General features: G+C 43.5%; 2 protein-coding genes across 3 annotated transcripts; one reads left to right on the forward strand and one right to left on the reverse strand.

Moving 5' to 3' along the window:
- Positions 1 to 373: 373 nt before the first annotated feature.
- On the forward strand, positions 374 to 5,990 carry LOC134747821 (serine/arginine repetitive matrix protein 1). 2 transcript variants are annotated; one of them, XM_063682458.1, is made up of 5 exons: positions 374 to 1,011; positions 1,233 to 3,900; positions 4,076 to 4,313; positions 4,773 to 4,869; positions 5,559 to 5,990. In XM_063682458.1, exons 1-5 carry the CDS (start codon positions 907 to 909, stop codon positions 5,592 to 5,594), a joined length of 3,144 nt encoding a protein of 1,047 aa, XP_063538528.1. In that variant the 5' UTR covers positions 374 to 906; the 3' UTR covers positions 5,595 to 5,990. The 2 variants fall into 2 exon arrangements, with proteins under 2 accessions (XP_063538528.1, XP_063538529.1); XM_063682459.1 differs by having other exon boundaries at positions 374 to 999.
- Positions 5,991 to 12,149: 6,159 nt separating this feature from the next.
- Positions 12,150 to 20,465, reverse strand: LOC134747822 (elongation factor 1-gamma). The gene is made up of 9 exons (XM_063682460.1): positions 20,350 to 20,465; positions 20,084 to 20,233; positions 19,923 to 19,989; positions 18,036 to 18,319; positions 17,127 to 17,297; positions 16,394 to 16,533; positions 14,153 to 14,322; positions 13,326 to 13,537; positions 12,150 to 12,320 (listed from the first exon to the last, which is right to left on the reverse strand). The coding sequence occupies exons 1-9, from the start codon at positions 20,359 to 20,361 to the stop codon at positions 12,252 to 12,254; spliced, it is 1,275 nt and encodes a 424-aa protein (XP_063538530.1). The 5' UTR covers positions 20,362 to 20,465; the 3' UTR covers positions 12,150 to 12,251.
- Positions 20,466 to 21,803: the final 1,338 nt, after the last annotated feature.

The following is a 21,803-nucleotide window of genomic DNA, read 5'->3' on the forward strand; positions in this document are numbered from 1 at the left end:
TTTATTTATTTGAATTGTTTGAAATAGGTAAGTAATTATTTACAACTTAAAATGTTAGATAGGTTCTCGATGCATATTTAGTTACCGGTGACTTAGTGAGTGGTAACCGGTACCCCAACTTCATGTGCATTGATAAAGATCGGGGTTCACGTTACCATGTCCTTCGACTCGACACGGATTCCAATAGGTAGGTATGTGTAATAGTAACCATGGATATCGATCGGGCGTCATCGAATGCATCGCAAACTAAATAATGAACGCTCGACGCGCGGCCAGGCGACTCGACGACTAAACTAAAAATCCATATTTTAGTGGAGGGGTGCTAAGTCGCGTTAGCGTGGAGGGTGCAGCGGTCGCGGGGCCGGCTCGGCGCGCGTGCGCGGTCAGCGCGCAGGCGCGCGGGCGGGGCTATCGCGACATCCCGCGGCTGGCGGCGCCGCCACGAGCCCGCCACCACCAGCCCAAGCCTACGACCACGGCGCCGCCGCCGCCTGGGGCACCCGACACCGGCAGCTACACTCACTCGCCTTTCCGATCACACACTTTACACAGTGACGCGTTGAACGCTTCCGTTCGACCACCGAGAAGGTACAATGTACCAGTGTTCAGATTATGTGCGTCCATTGGATTTCGTCGACAGCTGTTCGCTTTACATAAGCGGATTTACATACGAGTAAGCTTGCCGAAACGCCCGAGCTGGCATGTTAAGTCGGTTGAAAACGTGTTCTAATCGGCGTCTGATTTTAAATGAGTGAGGGACAAAATCAGGAATGCAGTGTTCGGAAGTTGTTGTTTGAAACGTGAAGTGATTGTTAAGTCTCAAGTGTTTGCTGTGTGCAGGTGAAATATCACCTCAATAGACAGGTGACAGTTAGTGTTCCCAGTGTGACGGATATGGTGTAGCGCATGGAAGGCGCGCCGGCGCCGGCGCCGGGCCCGCGCCAGTCTCGTCGCGGGCCCGCGCCATTTGCCTCCTTCGACCACGACGTCTCTGACGAGGTGAGACAAGCAGTATGTATCTCTCTTTCTCCCTTCGCTTTGCTCTGCGACAATTCTCTGCATGCGGCTGCATTCGGTCGGAAAACGATCGCTCGCCTGCTCTCTGGGAGCGAACTTTAACCGATCCCAATGGCAGCTATAAATTCGTTCATTTGTTCATGTAGCTTTCCGCCTCTGTATTGTTAACCAGTCATATGAACAAATAATGATCGCTTGATCGGTTTCTTCAACAGTCAAGCCCTGAATCGAAGCAGACGTTCCAATTGCCTGAAATCGTTGAGGACACGGCCGCTTCTCCTGGCGGGTCCCTCGCGCCCCCGGAACAGCGCGCGCGTTCGCACTCGTCGCCGGCCGTAGCGGGAGCGTTGGGCGCCGCGCCACGCATCGACATCTCCCGCGCCTCCAGCTCCAGCCACCACGACTCACGAGATTCGTCGCCCGAGATGGCACTGTTCGCAGGCACTGCCGAAGACGCCGTTACGCGCGGTCGTCTCGATATCGGCTTTCGCGAGGACGGTGCGGCCGAACTGCGCTCGTCCACCGAAGAGCTTGCATTTTTAGAAGGCGCCCCCGGAGAACCCAACCGCACACAACAACCGCAACCGCCGCCGCCGCTGCCGCCGCCTAACACGTCCGTATCGCGTCGCCACTCGCGTAAGGACAGCCAAGGCTCGGAGGCCGCCCTCCTCGCGGTGTCGGGTCGAACGAGCCGCCTGTCGAGCGTGGGCTCACAGTGCTCGGCCCACTCAGCTCTTTCCGGCTTCAGCTACGCGTCGCGCGTGTCCCGTCTTTCTGTCGTTTCGGGCACGTCACGGTCCCCTTCGCCACACAAAATGCTCCTTGAGACGTCCTTCTGCGGGCCGAAGCCGATAGAGAACGATCCTGAAATTTGCGCCGCAGCTGTTGAAGAGCGGCTCCTGGAGTTAGTGCGCGCGACGGACCCCGCGCCCGTACCCGCCAACACGCGCGACCGCCGCGAGGTGCGCACCGAGGTCACCGTCGAGTGCACGAGCACCAGGCCTGCTGCTCCGCGCGCACCCGCACCCACGCCAGTGCCCACGAAGCCTGCGGCTACAGAACCTGCGGTAGTCGTTGCAATCACTCCCGCCGAAGAAAAGCGGCGAAAGGAAAACAGAAATCAAGCTCGAGCGGCGCGCTCGAAAGAGCGCTCGTTCGAACCCGAGGTGTACAAGAATAGAAATCGCTCCAAGGACATTATCAGAATAAAGCTCAAACCCGATTCTGATTATGAGGATGATGATGATGAGAGTGAGCACACGTTAGTGGCAGGCGAGGCGCGTAAACCGGCTACACTAGAGCTAGCGGCGAGGCGCGCGAGCCCCTCGCCCCAGCGGCGATCTCCCTCGCCCGCCGGCGGCCCCACTTCGCGAAAATCCTCCTTTTGCTCACTTTTCAAGTCGCGGGAGACTATAGCTTCGCCGGATTCGCCGTCGGGGTTGCGACGCAAGAAAAGCCTCACGGAAGGCCGCTCGCGCAGCAAGAGCCGAGACCGAGATCGAGATCGTTCGACGACTCCTTCCTCCGCCGGAAAGCTGCGTGGCTCCGTGCTGTCGTTGTTTAAAACACCACGCCGCAGTGGCGCGTCGCCATCGCCGGGTTCTCGTACCGGTTCGCGTGCCTCCTCACCCGGTCCGCCGTGCGTGCCACCGCCTGATCGCTCGCGCCGCGGTTCTGAGAAACTAAAGTACTATGAAGATGGCGGCGTTATTCATATCCCGCTGCGAACGCCACCAGACGAAAGGCCAAGCTCGAGCGCTCGCCGACCAGGCTCAGAGCCGGATGCACGCGTGGAGATTCTACCGGATCTGGCGCGGCCCGCCTCGGCACCACACCCGCGTGAGCGCCCCGAACCACTCCCCTCCGTATCCTCCGTTCACGCGCAAAAACCCGTCCACCGCACTGTCCTGCCCGATGGCAGTATCATCATCCCTCTGCACTCCCCCACCGAACGGACGGCCCCAAGCGACCCGGAGCCACCAGTGACCGCACCCGCGCCGGACTCCGATACGGTGACCCTAGATTCGCGCCACAGTGTCGCCTCCTCCGAGTCGCGGCGCAGCGTAGTAACGCCCGACTCACGAGTCGGCACCACTTCGGAGTCAAAACATATAGACGATAGCAGAAATGGTGACATGCGGACATCAAGTTCGGACGAGGGACGAGTGGAGGTAGCCCCTGAGATGGCGCTGACGGCCGAGCGTCGTAAACAAAAACTCGTGTTCACCACGCACGTCGGCAGCCGCGAGCAGGTGTTCAGCACACAATTCAGCATTACCAAGACGCCGAGCGTCACTAGTGAGATATCTGAGTCACTGCCCAGCTTCGAGCCGAGCCTGCCCGAGGAGCGTCCGCCGCTGCTACGTGACACGCACATTACATGCGCCGAGCCGACGCCTTGCATCGTACCTGCGGTGCCTATCGTAAAGTCCCCGCCCGGGAGTGACGCGGAGCGCGCATCGGCCGGCTCGCGGCGGTCGCTCGCAGAGACGCGCTCGCCAACGCGCGGTTCCTCCGACTCGGAGGGCAGTTCGGAAGCAACACCGGCGCGCGGCGGCAGCGACGTGGAGCAGCGCGGTCTGGTCGTCCAGGAGTCTTTTGAAGACGAGCTGCCGTACGTGCCGACCACACTGCCACTGGAACGTTCGCTGGCGCTGCCCATGGTCCCGGTCCGAGAGCGAGGCTCACGGGTGACGACGGCGGGTACGCAGCGACCGCGCGCGCCACCCGCTCCGCGCATGCCGGCTCCTCCTCCGCCACCGCCGACGCCCGCATCTACGACGGGCGAGAAACTACGTATCAAGCTGCCTCGCCGCCCGCGCACTGCTTCTGCAAGTGGTCCGCCGCGCCCGGAGCGGCCCAGAACAAGGAGCGGAGGAGACGGTAAATATTATCCCGACACCTTCATAATACGTCTTATATTAGTTTTAGTTGTAAAATACACCGTCTCCACCTTAATTAACCAAGAGCATAATTACCTAAGTAAATGTAGTTTTTTGAATCCTTAACCCTAACTAAATCAACCACCTTACTAAGTAAAACGCAAACCGTATGTTAGGTCCGCCAGAGTCCCGCGCGAAGCCGGAATGGATTGACTTCGAAGAAGTCCCAGAGCGGCGCAAACAGCCGAAGCGGATCCAAACACTACCAGCTGCGGCCGCATCGGAGGCGCGCGACGTGGTGTTCAGCTACGTCGAGCCCGAGGAGTGTCGCTGCGAGTGCCATGCCAACGCGCGCCAGGATGACGAGCTGCCGCTGCTCACGGGACCTTCTGACTCGCAGGAACTGGACCTCAGGTAAACATACTTCTTAGGTTACACATTTCTATAACCGAGTTTTAGCAACTGAGTCCCGTTCAAAGCCAAAATGAATAGATCTTGAAGTCCCAGAGTGACGCAAGCAGTCGAAGTGGTTCCAAACCCTACCAGCTGCGGCTGCGGCCGCGTCGGAGGCGCGCGATGTGGCGTTCAGTTACGTGTGGCCCAGCCCAAGGTGTGCCGCTGCGAGTGCCATGACAGCTGCCGTTTCTGACGGGGCATTCTTCGCAGGATCTCTGAACTTCAGGTAAACTTTCCCACCGCTGAAACTGAAAAGTTATGGAACATATTGTGATTTCACCTTGTGGGCATCGAACGGAATTCATACAGGACAGGACTCCTTGATAACACCACCATTGACCATTGCCTATGGTCTAACAACTCTATCTCCATGAAGGCAGAGGATGGATGTAACTGATATAGTCGTGTTTATTCCAGTTCGCCAGAAGGCTGTTCAGTAGAGCTGCGGGTGGCAGCGCGACCGTTTGTGGCAGACTTCGATCTACGCGCGCCTGACGTCGATCCACCGCCCATAGTGAGTATATCTAGATAAAACTACGACTTCTCCGAGAACCTATAAGCTACAAGAGCAAACTGCTGGATATTATTGACTTCCCCCATCGATGACAAAGTTCAGTCAGGTGCAGCCTTATTGTAGAACCGGATCTCTTATGAAGACGGACAAATGTCCACCTTGTTACCAGGGCCACTTCGTACTGTAATTATCTACTGATGATACACAGTTGCAATACGTACAGTGTACACGTTGTGCTAACACAACTGTACGGTGGCAACCTAGCAATGAAGGCAATTTTTTTAAAAGAATGTTATCAGAAATACTTGCCAATTCACACTATCTTTACAGTGTCCCTATCTAAGTAGGTACTGTCTATGCCTATTACCTTAAATTTTCAGTTTTCAATAAGGCACTTAATAGGAGATCAAGTCTAAAAAGTCGCTCGTGGAGTCAGCCCCGGCGAATATGAAATAATTATTATGCTGATCATATCTTATGTGGAAAATGGACACTCATAACTCATACAATTACTTATTTTCAATTATTAGATTATTTTAAATCGGGTCACTCACGTAGGTCGTAAGGTTAAGTCGAATAGCTCAACATGTTTCGGTCCAATTTACGACATGTCGAGCTATTCGACTTAATAATACGTGAGTGACCCGATTTTAAATAATCTAATATTTTCAATTACTTATTAATTTCAGGACGCACCAGCGCGGCCCACCTCGCGGCGCCACTGACGCGCGGCCCGCACTCGCGGCCCGTTGCTCACCGCCCGTTAGCGGGTCTCCTTCTAGCCCTTAAAGAGTTTTATACTTATAATAATAAAGACTAGAAGAGAAGTGAATCCAGTTTAACTTTGCCATGTGATTGAATAGTCTCAGAACTCTGAACTCTATCAGACACGTCGTCTCAAATTCAGAGCCGGTTCGTTCATAGAAACTTATAAAGCGTCAAGTGGACGCTCGTGCTAAGCATGAGGCGCTGTGTTCATGTTAAACAAATGCAAATAAAACACCGATGTTTTCAGGTCACGAAAATCTATTAAGACTAATAGTTCAGAACTGAAAAAATCTACCAGGGTTATAAACGTGAATAATCACTCCATTCGTTTGTTCGACTATTGACCCCTTTATCGATCTTGCATACTCGAACGCAATATATATATATATATATAGACGATTTTCGCGGTAGCCCCCCTAATCTGTTTGACGGATTTTCGTGGCCATAGACAATAATCGGAGCCAAGCCAATAGACAATTCGGCTCTGAATTTCAGATTGTGATGGTTCTCTCGACATGATCAACAGAGATAAAGTTTGTTAAAGGACTGTCTCATTTCAAACATAGACAGAGAGAATCATACTATCTTTGTCTTACACTAGTAAGGGATGAGTATAATTTTCCTGGTTGTTACTGACTGACAAATTGGTTTGACCAACTATAGCTAACCAGTTGTTTTGGCTTCAAATTTTGAACAGCTTAATGGAGTTCCCTAAGCTTCTAGCCTTTATTGTTGTAAGGTTTTATAAATCATATTCACTATTGACTCGAAGCGAGTTGTTATCATTTTTGAGATGTAAATTTACCCCGTTCTATATATATTTATAGCGTCGTTTATATCTCTCCTATTAGCCACCGTTGACCTTGCATTTTTTTGATGTTTATTGACTTGTTCGGATGTATATTGCGGTTGTTATAGTACGTGTATAGTGACGTGGCTGGCGCGTGAATGTTTGTTTGCACGTCACCTATGTACCTGCCGCTAAGGTGCGTATAGTTTCAAATGGTTTCCTTGGCCGAATCTCGTCTTAAACCAGTGGCATTGGCTCATAACTGCTCCGAGTGCCGACGTCAACTGACGCGCGCGGCTTCAGCCCAATATCAATCTTCCTGCATTCCGAAAAGTGCGTGGCGTTCTAATGGCTCCTCTACACGATGGCCCAACGTAGGCCAATCTAAGGGACGCATTTATGCGTTAGAGGGAGCAAGTAATATTGCTATCTCATTCCACCGCATAGCTGCGTCCCTTAGATTGGCCTACGTTGGGCCATCGTGTAGAGGAGCCATAAGGGTTTTAAGGCACATTATAATGAGCGCCAAAATAACGCGTTGTGCGACTCATGCGTTAGATCGACGATGACACGTGATTCGCTGTCTAATATATGTTGGTTTTATTAGATTGTGACAATTTTGTAGATAGAGTCTGGCTAATGAAAGTTGAACCTGAAAAAACGCGGCAGTATCTCGCCCGCGGGATAGACTACCGGTTCCTCTCTAAATAATACAGTTAGAAAAACATGGGTAGTCTATGTCGCGGGCGAGATACTGTAATGCGCTCCTGTGCTAGACCTACTGAGTTAAGCTTTGAACATAGAGAAGTGAAAACTCCTCTGACATCACCAGACGTCAAAGTTATATGATTATTTAGCTATGCATGATACGTCCCCTGTCCGGGTGCTCCCAATGTGGGGTCATGAAGCTTTTTTTCAGTCCGTACTTCCACTATCGGTTCACAACTTCAAATTGAAATCACACTTGGTCGTGTGACTTTGTCATATCATTTTGTATGGGGACAGTGAACGTGTGTTGACTGCAGCGCTCGTTTTGATATAAACTTTTTCCTATTGTAATTTTCATTATTTTAACACAAGGGCGCTAGGCGGCGTCATAACATCAAAGATTAGCTAAAAGTTAGATAGAAATACGTAAATTAGCTCAATAATTTTGAACGCCAAAGGGCGGTGTGGCGTGCTGCCTGGGACTTCCCGTCAATGTGATTTCTTATCTTTGGCGCTCAACAAAAAGCGCTCATATTTGCACCTGTGCCTGCGTGTTGCTTTATTTTTACAGCGTCCAATAAAGCAACCATTTACCACCATTTGAAAAATGAGGTTTGATTAAATTTGGTCAAGGAAACTATTTGAACTAGAGCGGTGCGGAAGCCGGCGCGCGAATTGTATTTTCTCTTTATGTATAGTGTATAAACATTGCATGAGTACAAAGACATTTAAATCATTAAAAGTAGACCTTATCTCGTTGGATTAAAGGTTCTAATATCCATAAGTGTCTTCGGTGGTGCGAAAGTAGCGCCGCCGGCGCTCCTGCGTCGTTTTTGGGTGTCATCACTGATATAACAACAAAAACTAAGAACATAGACAAAGAAGCTTAAAGTAGTAATAGTTATTTGTTTTTACAAGGGGGCAAAGTAGTTGTTTAATCTCTCGTGCTAATGTTGATATCCGAGCAAGAGAAAGATTCCAATATTAAACAAAGTGTTTAAAATGTTACTCTCAATTTGTATTAAACCGTTAATATATATATATATATATATATTATAATGCAAATAAAGACATGGTTTTGTCTATATGTCAGGGGTTCACAACCTTTTTAGCCGACATGGTAACATCTTGTTTTATGTTTCCAGGAAGAAAAATATACCGACAGCAGCGCCACCTACCAGGTCCAATGGTCTTTTCAAACCATCCAGGAACCCGTTGAAATATACACACAAAATTTCACTCAAATCGGTTTCAGCAAATCAAATTTGACGATATACCGATAGCAGCGCCACCATGTTTTCAAATCATCCATGTATACTAAAACCTCCAGAATGTAACAAACACTTTTCTGAAAACCGCATCAAAATCGGTTAATCCCAAACACGAGATAATCACGGACAAACAAACAAACGTACGGCCCATACCATACGGCTCAAACTGAGAACCTTTTTTTGAAGCCGGTTAAAAATGTACGTGCCTCCCTTGTAGCGATTCACTGCCAACTTTTTCGTAGCGCTACGCTCGTAGCCGATCTCAGCGTTTTCTCGCTTTGTAGAGGAAAGCGACTACGAACAGAGAATTCGCCGAGCGGGTTGCGGCTCAAAGAAAAATCGACGAGATGTACCCTAGAATTCCAGTTATTGATTAATAATTTGTTGTTATATCATGTGAAACACCCTTTAGCTCATAGCTTCTTCGTTGTAAAGATATCACGTCTGATCTTGTATTGTCTGTTCCCTGTAAGAGTATTTTTTAAACCTAGAAATTATCATGGCAACAGTGAGTGCTCGGCAAAATGCATATTTCTCATAAAACACTTAAGTAGCATATAGTAGGTGCGTCACAAACGTTATTCTAACGAGTCAAATAGGCCCCCTGGGCGACGTAACTTTTGGCAATTATCAATAATATAATTATGTCAGTACGAACAAAAAAAAAGTAATTTCTCAGTTAGAGTTTTGAATGATTCACGGTCAGTTTCACTAGACTTATATTGACCGGGATATAGACCGTGATTACCTTTTGTGTTATTTGTGAGCTCCCGATATTTCGACGCGCGTAGTGACACCGTGATAGTAGTGTGTTTGGACAGACCAACGAGTGTGAACGCGACCGGACCAACAAGTGTGAATGCGACCGTTGGTAACGTTGAAAGTGAACGCAGCCGACGCGCAAGAATGAGGGTAGACAGAGCGCTGTCTACACAACTTTGACACCCACCCGCTATCTTCAGTCACCCGTGAACATGATGCATGTAACTGCGTCGAAATATCGGGAGCTCACAAATAACACAAAAGGTAATCACGGTCTATATCCCGGTCAATATAAGTCTAATTTCTCAGTTGTCTTCAAATTTTGAAAACCATATTTCGACCACATGTTGGTATCCAATATCCAAGTGAGATTAAATTTGGCATACGTATGTAAGACTAGTGACAATGGAACATTATCACGACTTCAAGCTGATCTTATGATGGAGACAATTCGCCATTGAAACTGTGATAATACAACGCACCTCGCCTCGTTGAGCTTGGACTCTTAAAATTGCTTCGATAAAAAAAAAGTCGGCGATAAAAGCTTGTAACCTGTGGCAAAACATGAAATTTTAGACAGAAAAAAAAACTAAATTTTAAACAAAATAAGCTATCATTTATCACCATTTTTGCCATGAAAATTTCTTGGTATAATTTATGTATAATAGGGAATATTACGCAAAACTCTGCGTAGAGGGCGTCACTAGCACAATCACAGGGCCTGCCGCGAAACACGAAATCTAAAGTTCGGTTTCTGCCTCTCTATCACTCTTGTAATCGATCGATAGAGAGGCAGATAACAAAATTTCGATTTTCGCGTTTCGCGCGGTAGGCCACCTGTCAACAAACCGCCTTGATGCATCATAGTGAAAACTTGTCAAAAAACTGTTTTAGGCATATAATGTATAAGTTACTTTATGGTTTAGGATGTGCACTAGTGCTGCACTCTGGCGGCAGAATATTGCAGTAATATTCCCTAGTTACGAAACGTCGCACACCAACGATGCTTACGAACGAAGGAGACGGGTGTATGTGTTCTCGCTCGCACGGCGAGCTTTACTTTAGGGTGGTATTCCATCTGTGCAATATCTTGGTCCAATGTGTATTTTGTCTCACATTTTGCCCAATGAGAGAGTGAGAAGCAATGACATTGTACAAAAAAATTGGAAGGTGAATACCACCCTTAGCGACTCGCATTTAGTTGGTTTTATTCATGCAATAATATGTAATAATGTACCTATGTACTAATGTTAAAGAGATTCTATCAGTTAGTAGCACAATCGGATTAGGACTAACTTCGAAATCTCTAGAACAGTCCTGAAATTTGGTATGCATAAATTAAAGGCTCCTTTTTCATGAACAGTCAGAAACAAGACAACGAAAAGAATTTTGACGCAAGCGCTAAATCTGGATTCAGCAAGTATTTTCTATAACAAGATGTATTTTTTCCGCAAAGATATCTAAGACTTTTTTGTGTAGAATTTAATAAGCTTTAATGTTTAAGCCTTATACCATATTTTCATGGAGAACGTAGATTTAGAGTAAAATGCGAATTTCTCTAGGATGGTACACATTTTCCAAGATGGCTGCGATTCCTCGAGGTCCCCAAATGTCAAATGGTGTGCATACCAAATTTTAGGACTGTTCAAGTGGTTTCAAAGTTAGTCCTAATCCGATTGTGCTATAGGCAAAAGTCTGAAATGTAAAAAATATAAATTTTTGCTTTCCGATATTTGTTTGTATTTTTATCCCACAACGCAAAAACGCTCCAAAAACGCTTATAAAAGCTATGGCGTTCCAAAATATTTACATAATATCAAGTTAGTTTCCCATTGGATAGTTTAAACAATTATGTTTGCGTGTGTGTGACAGTTTGGATTTGTATGATAAGCGGCGACCAATGTTTAAACAAATATCCAAACCATTTGGCTTTTGAATTTACTAATTAAAAAAAAAAACACTTGTGACTCCAGCACCATAAACTGTCATATACGAAAATACCATGAAAATACACTTGCTACTTCGAGCGTGTTTTATCGCTTTAGTTACCCCTAGACGAACTTCGAACGTGTAACCTTTACGCGCGATTAAAGTAAAACGTCTTTGACGATATGGTTTATCGCTATGTTGGCATTTTGAAGTGTGTCCTACTCCTATTGTGCGTGTCACTACTGAGCGTTACTTCCGTCAGAAAAAAAAAACTGTCGCGCCTAAAGAAGTTTTACTTCATTAATAGGAGTCTATGACAGTATGTCTCCCACCATGGCGCTTTAAATGCAGGGCTCGATTTTACTCGCTAAAACGAGCTACTTTTAGCACAGTGTAAAAAGTAACAATGGACCGACGCCTTATGTTTGCGTTGTGGTTTGCGTAAATGCCGACACCGCACAAGAACACAAACTTGGGTTGTCACAGACTTTTACACAACTGCCCAAGGCTTACATTTGACTTACTATAAGCCACGCTAGCCCTGCAAGTAGTACCGAGCTACTAACAATGGCGATGTATGCAGCTCGGGTGCGCGCGACCCACCCCTCGCCCCTCGCACCCCGCACGATTGCCCTGTCTAAACGGCTCGTGGAATTACTGTATTGTTTTATAGACTGTGCTTTTAGTGTGACCAACCCTGAAATCGCGAAAAATTTTTGGCTTTTCCATAGATGACATCGACATATCAGCCAAAATGAATGAAAAATCAAATAAATTTTTCGCGATTTGGGGATTGGTCCCATAATAAAAATAGCTCAGTGTAGCGAGTAGAATAATCGAGCCCTGCATTTAAAGCCCGATGATGGGAGACACCTGTATAGCATGAACCAGACCAGTGCCATGTTTATCAAAAGCTTGTAACTTGTAATACAAGTGGAAGTCCCCTTCTAACAAAAGATGTCAAAAAGTGACATCCACTTGTATTACAAGTTACAAGCTTTTGAGAAACGGGCCCCAGGACATACGCGGAAATTCATATAAAAACTCCAAAATAGTAAATAAACGATTCTTTAATTACATACTCCTTATCATGAGATGAGCTTCCGCACCGCTTAAATAAATGCAAGTTTTTACAATAACGTACAAAACGAAGTTTACTTGAAGATCTTGCCCTGGTTGAACTTGCGGCCTTGCTTGTCGGTGCCGCTCCATGAGAAATAATCCTGAAAACAAAAAAATATAAATAATTAATCTGCTTTAATAGCCTGGTGGTGCCTTAGAGGATATAACCAAACGGAGACGCCTTGTCTGTAAGTTTCTGAGTTTTGAATGATTCACGGTTAGTTTCACTAGACTTATATTTGCCGTACCGACTTTTGACCGGGATATAGACCGTGATTACCTTTTGTATTATTTATAAGTCTAGTGTAAGTTTCTGTACAAAAAAGTCTGCCGATTTTTGCGGGGGAGGGGAACGTCAAATGTACTTAGCCATGTCAGATAAACGTCAGTCCATACATTGTGTATGACCTGGTATGACCGTTGGCCGACTTTTTTAAATAGAGGGGAACGTCTGTTAATGGCTACTCCGTTTGGTTATATCCTCTAAGCCTGGTGCTAATGTGTGCGACTTTCAATCAAAGGTTGCAAGGGTGTAATGTTTTATATTACAAAGATTGTTGGACATTATGCCATGTCAAAATTTTAGTATGCCTAGGCGATAATAAACTTATTGAAGTGCTATTATTGCCTCTCGCCGCTTACAATTCAATTTTGATTCAAAAACGTTACAAACTTTTAATAGGTAGGAACGTAATATCATAATATGGCTTGTCGGAGCTCAACAAGGAGAGTAGATTGTTAACCAAGGATGAAAGGGACTCATTAATGCCGTGCCGAGGTAGTTTAGCGCTAGAACGCAGTGAGAGCGCCAATAGTCCGAGGCTGAAATGATGCCTTTCACCCGAGTTAAACACTTCTTTTCATTTCGAATACGACGAAAGTAAAATAGATGCGTTTTTTTAAAAACATGACTAAGTATAATTTTTTATACCATTTCTTGAGAGTACTTTCAATTAGAAATATGGTGAGCAATCCATTTGTCATATCGAGCGAGGAGTCATATCCAACAACGCTTGTGAGCACATGTTCAAGTGAGTTTGATATCAGGTATTTTTTTTTAAATTAATATTTGCATTTTGATACAGGAATGGGTAAGTTTTGATTACCTGGACAAGTTGCTTGGTGGCTGGGTCGGCCGGGTCCAGCTTCTTCCAGTCGTAGGACTCGTAGTCGATCTGCCAGTCCGGCGACAGCGGGAAGGCGAGCTCGTGCCCGCGCCACACCCATACGCCGGAGATGCTGGAGTTGTTGTCTTCACCGAACAGGCACGAGGACGCGAAGGCCTGCTTGCGCATCTTGTCCAGTCGCTGGTACATGCCTGAAATGTACAATCAATCAATCAATCAATAAGGGGATCCCACGGTTTGTTAACAAAATGTAAAATTACACTGACTTAAACCCTAGGAAAAGAAACGTAGTACACGTTTAGTAATTAGGTTTTCGGGCATGAACATTTGACATAAATAGTAACCACAAAACGTATGGCACCACTTTCTTTGACTTCCACATATCTAAACAATCCTTTTTCTATCTTTATACTTTGTAATACAAACGTCAAAAGTAACTTGCAGAATAGCGCGGCGACTTGATCGAAACGTTCAAAATCATTAACGGATATTACGACTGTCCAGAACTAAGCGATCTGTTCGCTCGAAACTCAAAACACGCGCACAAGAGGACACAACCTTAAACTAATTACAACAAAGCACAAAACAAATATCGGCAAGAACTTTATTGCAAACCGGATAGTAAAGGCTTGGAACAAATTACCCTCTGATGTTGTGAACTCTGCAAGTGTTAATCAATTTAAAAATAGACTAGACAAACTATGCTAACTGTGCTAAGTGAACTATGATTTAGACGTACCAGCATCAGCTGCCTGTCTAAAATGAAATAATAATAGAATAAAACAAATTTAGAAGACAGTACTGACCAGTGATAAGGTTGCAGCTCATGAAGACCTTGGCGAGCTCCTCGGGGTACTTGTACTCCGCATACCAGATGGAGTAGTGCTCGGGGTCGAACTTCTGCCAGAAGTAGGGGATGGACACCGCCTCATCCTCGTTGGAGTAGCAGCGTTTGAAGTCGTCCATGTTGAATGTGCTGTAACAATACAATTACACTAATTATAACACCATTCCTATTTAGATAAACGTAAACGGTTTTTATATATTGGATTAAGTTTGATTGGCCCATTTACAGCCAAATTCAAATGTCATTTTAGTACCTGGGATAAAGATAGGTTGTTCTTTAAATTAATGCTGTTAAGTCTGTCTTTTTTTTATTATTGTCTCTTATATCATCGTAATTAGGATAATCCTCATTGAAAACGGCCAAAGCAGGAATTAAAGGCTTATTACACTTTGCTAAATTTAGGATTCTAAATCCTAAATTAGTAAAGTGTAATCGCGTTTAGCAAGTAAGGATATCCTAATTTAGGAGCAAGGATGGTTTCTGACAAGCTGAATGATTTAGCATCCAAGTAAGGATAGGTGTAATAATATTTAGTGCAGTCAGTCGCCTATGGCGGGCGGCCGTGTCTAAATTTAGAACTGTCGTGACTAAATTTAGGACAGTGTAATCAGGAGCGTCGTTCCTATCCTAAGCAGTCTAATTAGGATGACTAAATTTAGCAAAGTGTAATAAGCCCTTTACCTATGTAAATATATCACAGGTCAATGACATTAGTATTGTTTGTTCTGTGCTGAAGCTGTGACGTCACAACGCCAAGAGTTACCCGAAACAGATTAATTTGATCAATACTTAAAAAATACCGGAATCTTCAGAACTTCTGTCCTTAATCAAATTTGTTTATGTTACCATTTCGCGTTGTCTCACGCAGCTTTGATATCCACCAACATAAATTCTGACCCTTAACCCCTCGAACGCCCGTGTCAAAAATTTGCTACTGAATTAATAACCTTGAAATTGTGAATTAAAGTTCAAATTGTCTGTGACGTATACGGGACAAGGCATTCGAAGGGTTAACAGTGTTCTATAGAGGGTACCATACTTTCAGATTGAGCTACTTTCTTGAGTGTAAGATAGCATTCTATTAGCATTTATGACAATTTTAGCAGGAAATTAGACATTGACGTTTCTATGAGTTTGTTGCATTGATTATTTTGAAGTTTTTGCTACTTTAAAGTAACTAAAGGGAATTTTAAATAATAAGCATGTAGTAGATAAAAACCCAGCCATTCACCATATTTATTTATAAGCAACATAATATACGTAAACATAATACATGAGATGGAAACATAAAATAATGACTATAATGCTTACAAAAGTACAAAAAAACGTTGTGAACCATAACTTAATGAAATTAAATAAATGAGATTGAAAGCTAATGCCCAATGCCATGAACCAAATGATAATTTTAACCACATGAGAGATCAATAAAGGGGCCCACTGATTACCTACTAGTCCGCCGAACTATATCGGCCTGTCAGTTGTTAGGAGCTGTAAAATTTTCTTTTTAACTGACAGGCTGATATCGTCCGGTGGACTGATATTCAGTGGGCCCCTTAACTAATGATGGAAGAAGGAATAAAGAGAGAGAAATAATGGAAGTGCCAAGAAGCCCTAAATATCAGTTTCCTAAACTTCCTAATCTATCAGTATCAAATACGAAGAGAAAAAATGGGTGCAAATTAATTTGACCAAAAAATTTACACTAATTAACTAGTTAATTTACACTTTCTTTATTAACTAGTTTATTTCTCATTTACCTTTAATCCTATACAACTTTATACAGATGGTTGATGAGAATTTATTAAAAGCTACTATGGCTGACTATGAAGTGGTTAAAGGTTAACTGATTCCTGCAATCTTGACTAAATTTATATTATTTAAATAGATTTAGTCCAAAACTATACTACTATTTACTATTCATGCTGGTTATGCAACTACTTTATCAACTCTCTCGAGTTATGCAACTGGGTGTAAACATCATGTGATATCAATTTCACATGACACTATCAAAATTTGCTATCAAATCCACTGATTGAATCATGAAATTTTAAAATAAAGTATGGATTCTATGCCAACATTTGAGATGTACGCCATAGGTATACGAAATACGAAAAGCTAAGTGACTGGACAGGAATTTTATATTACATATGTATATTTAGGAAACTGATCTGGTCTTCTAAGCCTAGTGTTGGATGCCTACCCTTTGGGCATGGAGTCGAAGGGGTCCTTGGACTCCTTGGGTTTCTCCTCAAAGTCCCCATCATCAACTGGCTCGGGCTCCTTCTTTTCCTTCTTTGGCTGTTCTTTCTTTTCTGTCTTCTTGTCCTTCTTGCCAGAGTCCTGGAAAATGGAGATTTAAATGAGTTTACTGGATGAAAGTAATTATTTTAAGTTCAACAACTTTTACTTCAGTACAAGATAAAGCATGGTGAACTTCTGCACGAATGCGCGGTATGTATATGTAGCCTGTGACAAATCGACTTGATTTTGATAGCATTTCTGAGGCTCATTAAGACGTGTGAAGTGAAGCAACCTATTAGCCGAGTTGGTGACCCAGCCCGGAAAAATGGAGATCCTGGGTTTGAAACGTGGTAAATGATCTGGTATAAGTTTTCTTCCACAAGTGTTTCACCATAAATTCCCCAGTAAGGCGTGGCGCATATTGCGATGGTTCCCACTACGGCAGAGATCTGCAACTGGTTCGAGATGTCTGGAACCGGCACTACGCTTATGTTATAAAGGGACCATTAGAGCGTATACTCGGACTTTACCTTCTTGTTCTGCTGGGTCAGCTCCTGGTACTTCTTGTCATCGTACACAAGTGGGGTGGGGCACAGCGCGATGGTTCCCACCACAGCCGACACCTGCGCTGGTGCGAGAGTGTCAGGAACCAGTCACGAGGGGGAAGCATGGAGCACATGTTCCGACCATACCTTCTTGTTCTGCTGGGACAGCTCCTGGTACTTCTTAGCGTCGTACACGGGTGGGGCGGCGCACAGCGCGATGGTTCCCACCACGCCGGACACCTTTGGCTGGTGGGCGAGGGTCTGGAACCAGCGCAGCACGTTCACGAAGGGCGCGCGCGTGCCCGGGTCCAGGACGTACTGGAATGTGAACAATGGTGCTGATTATATACAAAGGAATATTTTCCTCTTGTACCTTTCAAACAAGAATGTTTTGACTGATTTGAGATCCTTGGAACAACTAACTTGTTGATTGAGAGATATACATCTCTTAACATTGGTCCATAAAAATATGCAAGAAAACAGAATTGAATTCCAGAAACAAATTTTCAAGTTTATGTGAGTATGTGAAACTTAGTTGGGACCGAATAAGAAAGCCTGATTTCAAGTTTATAGTCTTTAGACATTATACATTAAATACCAAGATACACAGAAATTAAGCAGAAACAGAAACACATATTTTCTGTCACAATAAAAGATTGTAATTTAATTACTAGTTGCAAAACTTTTAGTTTGGGAAAAAGAATAAATAATTCCTGATAAGATAATGATAAGACTTGACATTGATCCTAAAATGAATAAGAATTCAGTAAACAATGATATGGGTATTATAATATGCATCGAAAATTTTATGCAGTAAATAAATTTATGCACTTGCTATAATATAATGACTATTAATGACATAATATCGACATATTTAAATGCATATTTAACTGCCTCATTTACAGCAAAATCAGGGCACAAAAACCTGTTCCAACCCAACTTTTAGCTTGCAGAAAGGAACAACACAAGAGCAGGTTTGGCCTTAAGCCCTGTTGCCAAAAAATTTGGAGTACCTTGAACCATCAAATATTTAGAAAATTAATATAATGTAGCTACCTGGAAAGCATGGATGAGTGTGGTGAACACAACAATGTCGGCCAGCGACACACGCTCGCCCACCAGGAAGGTGCGCGTCAGCAGGTGCTTGTCCAACACAGCCAGGGCACTGAGCAGGTCCGTCTTCGCGCGCTCCACATTCACTTTGTTGAACTGCATGATGCCGAGGTAGGGGAACACCCAGGCGGCAGCGGCGGGGAGCAGCTCGGAGTCGGCCCAGCACGCCCACTGCAGCACGCGCGATTGGGTCGCGGCGTCGCCACCGCGGAGTGCCGCGTTAGACACTGCGAATTTACAATAGTGTAGGGTGGCCCTTAGTGTTTAATCCAGTTGCCTCTTAAACTACCCCCAACCCCACCCAGTGGACTGTGAAGCCCAATTCAACATTCATCTCTTATCTTAACATTTATGCTGGTAGTATGCTAATTGCTTCAGAGCCCACAATCTGCTTTTAGACTCTCCTCCACTCATTTACAATAGTTATGTAGTTAACAAGACAAAAGAAAAGTTGGGCCGATGATATAATAAACACAGCAGGTAAAAGCTGGATGTATACGGCAAAGGACAGGGAAAGGTGGAAAAGAATGGAGGAGGCTTTTACACTTAGAGGGGCCACATAACAAAGCCATATGTAGATAAGCTAAATAATAAAATAAAATAAAAAAGTATAAATTGAAAATACATTGTTAAGTGGAAAATAAAGCTGTAATAATATAGTTGGTCAAGCAAATCTTGTCAGTAGAAAAAGGCGCGAAATTCAAATTTTCTATGGGACGATATCCCTTCGCGCCTACATTTTTTAAATTTGCTGCCTTTTTCTACTGATAAGATTGGCACTGCATGATTCATCCAGTGTGTATGCATCAAAATATATTGTCAAGATAGAAGAAGTGCCTAATTTACAAAACCAATAGTAGTTTCTTTGATAAGAACATTGTAATATGCATCAAGGAGTAAAAAAAAACGAAAATAATTTATCAATGAAATTTTTGAGATACCTATCATCATCTTCCTCACATTATCCCGGCTTTTTGCCACGGCTCATGGGAGCCTGGGGTCCGCTTGGCAACTAATCCCGAGAATTGGCGTAGGAACTAGTTTTTACGAAAGCGACTGCCATCTGACCTTCCAACCCAGAGGGAAAACTAGGCCTTGTTGTTTGTTTTAGCTTTTTCAAGCTAGTTAAATATAAACAGCCTTTCCTTTTTAAAACTCAGTTCATATGTTTAATTAAAATGGAAACTCAAGTTTCACTAACATTTTACTATGCAGATTTTCCTTCAAATTTAATTAGTTAGTCATAAACATTATAAAATAATCACACAATTTGTTTAGAAAATATTTAAGTCAAGGTTGAGTAAACAATAGCTGCCATATGCTACAGCATATGGCAGTGTTTACTTCTTTAGTATACCTAAAGAAATAAACACAATTATTTTATTAGGTACTCAGCAAAGTTATAGTTTAGACTACAAGATTAGACGACAAAGACAGACAATCTTACATTTTAATACAAGAACAAATTTGAAATGAAATGAAATGAAATATTTATTTGCTTAAACATGGTAATTACATACAGATGTTATAAATTAATTGATTTAGTATCACATGTTAAGCCAAGATATGGCATGCAAATTTAAAACTAAATAAGAATTTTTATTACAATTTCAAAATTAATATTGAAAAACAAATTTATTAAAATGATTAATATAACATGCAAGTCACATAATTGTATTTTAGTAGAGAATGAGGGTGCAGGGTGCATTCTGCCCTTCGCAAAAAACGGTTAGGTCATTCAACTGTTACTAAACTTGACCGACAACTTTCATCACTTCGTTTAGAGGTTATCGGCGAACTAAGTCGTGAATATAAGAATGTAGGACTCACCATAATATGCGATGGCGTTGCTTTCGGTCAGCAGCACCTTGCCGTCGGCGCTCTCGAAGGCAGGCACCTAAAATAAACCACAAACGTACACGTCATCGCACCAGCCGTTCACGCGAAGGCATAACCCCAAACAACAACATACAACTTAGCACTGCACTCACTTTGCCCGCCGGGAACTTCTTGAGGAACTCATCTGACTTGTTGGTCTCACCGAACACGAAGTTCGGGGCCACTTTCACATCGGCCCCGGAGTACTGTGCGGCGATCAATGCCTTGTAAGCGCGGAAGTTTTCCGGATAAGTATAGAGTACCTACGGAAATAAGCACACACATAGTCAGCGGATATTTCAATGGCACTCATTTTATTCATTACGAGCAGGAATATAATCTGATTCACACGATAATTCACAGTAAAACTTAAACCTACCCCGGCCGCCATGGTGGATTTTTTCGAAGAGACTTTTGACAGCACTGATCAGCTGTCAACGTCAAATTCTGAAGCGTCTTTTTAACCACGCAAACACGTTCGAGTTTCAGAAATTCAGATTATTAAAAAGAACCATTAAAAACGAAAAAAAAAAAAACATATAAAAAAGAAATATTTTCAAAGAATTAGTCGATATATTTTAAAAGCTTCGTCCACACTCGTGCGCGAATCGCGGCACGAAGCCGCGAACGCGAGTGTGGAGTCTAGTTCGCTAATCAGCGAAATCGACTCCACGCTTTCGCGGCTTCGCACCGCGTAGTCTGGAGCGGCTACACGTGGGCTAAATTGTAAGAAATTTGGTAGAAAATATCACTTGCACAGTCCGTGCTAAAATATCAGCATCGTCTGATCTATATTTTTTAGGGTAGGGGTAAAAACGGGACCCTATTACTAAGACTCCAGTTTCCGTCTGTCTGTCACCAGGCTGTATCTCATGAACCGTGATAGCTAGACAGTTGAAATTTTCACAGATGATGTATTTCTGTTGCCGTTATAACAACAAATACTAAAAACAGAATAAAATAAATAACTAGTGGGGCTTCCATTTCCATACTGCGTGATTTTTTTGCGTAATAGTACGGAACCCATAGATCTAGTATTACATATAGTTGTCAAGCAAATCTTGTCAGTAAATAAGAACAAAAAAACTATACTGATCCTTTTCTTTTGGGTGCTAGTACTAGTGTAAGACAAAGATAGTATTATTATCTCTGTCTATGTTTGAAATGAGACAGTCCCATGACAGACTATAGATAAGCTATAAGGGCCCTCCACACCCATGCGCCAATCGCGGCGCGAAGCCGCGAACGCATAGACCTAGCATTACATAGACCAGCTATACGCGTGCGCCCGTAAGGGATAGACATAGATGACGTCATAAACGTGGGGATACCATATTGGTAAAAATTACCCCAATATTTGATATCACGTTGGGGCGATTACCCTGGAGGCAAAGTTAGCTTGTTTGACGGTATTAAAAAATTGTTAAACAAAATGTCAATGGGTCGTTCTTTTTAGGCGTATAAACAATGAAATACCTCTTATAATTCGCGCAGGTGGTACAAAACTAAACATGTTTAGTAAATAAAACGTAAAGTAAAATGTATTATGGGTTTTAATTTAAAGAAATCACAAATCGCAATCACACCAATTAATGAACACCACATTTAATCTTCACAACATTTGTTTATTTATTTTTTGGAATTAGAAGTACGAAAAAACTTCGAGGTCAAAATTACCCATAAAATTATGATATTTTCGTCTGGTATCCCTAACATGATTGTTATGCAGCTAAATTAAGAAGAAGTTTAAAAATGGCTGACCTCCGACTCCTACCTACCTACGTAATTTGGGCGGATAATTTTACAAATAATGTTTTGTTAATTTGCGTAAAT

Source organism: Cydia strobilella, chromosome 15 (genome assembly GCF_947568885.1).
Source record: "Cydia strobilella chromosome 15, ilCydStro3.1, whole genome shotgun sequence".
Taxonomy (NCBI): domain Eukaryota; kingdom Metazoa; phylum Arthropoda; class Insecta; order Lepidoptera; family Tortricidae; genus Cydia; species Cydia strobilella.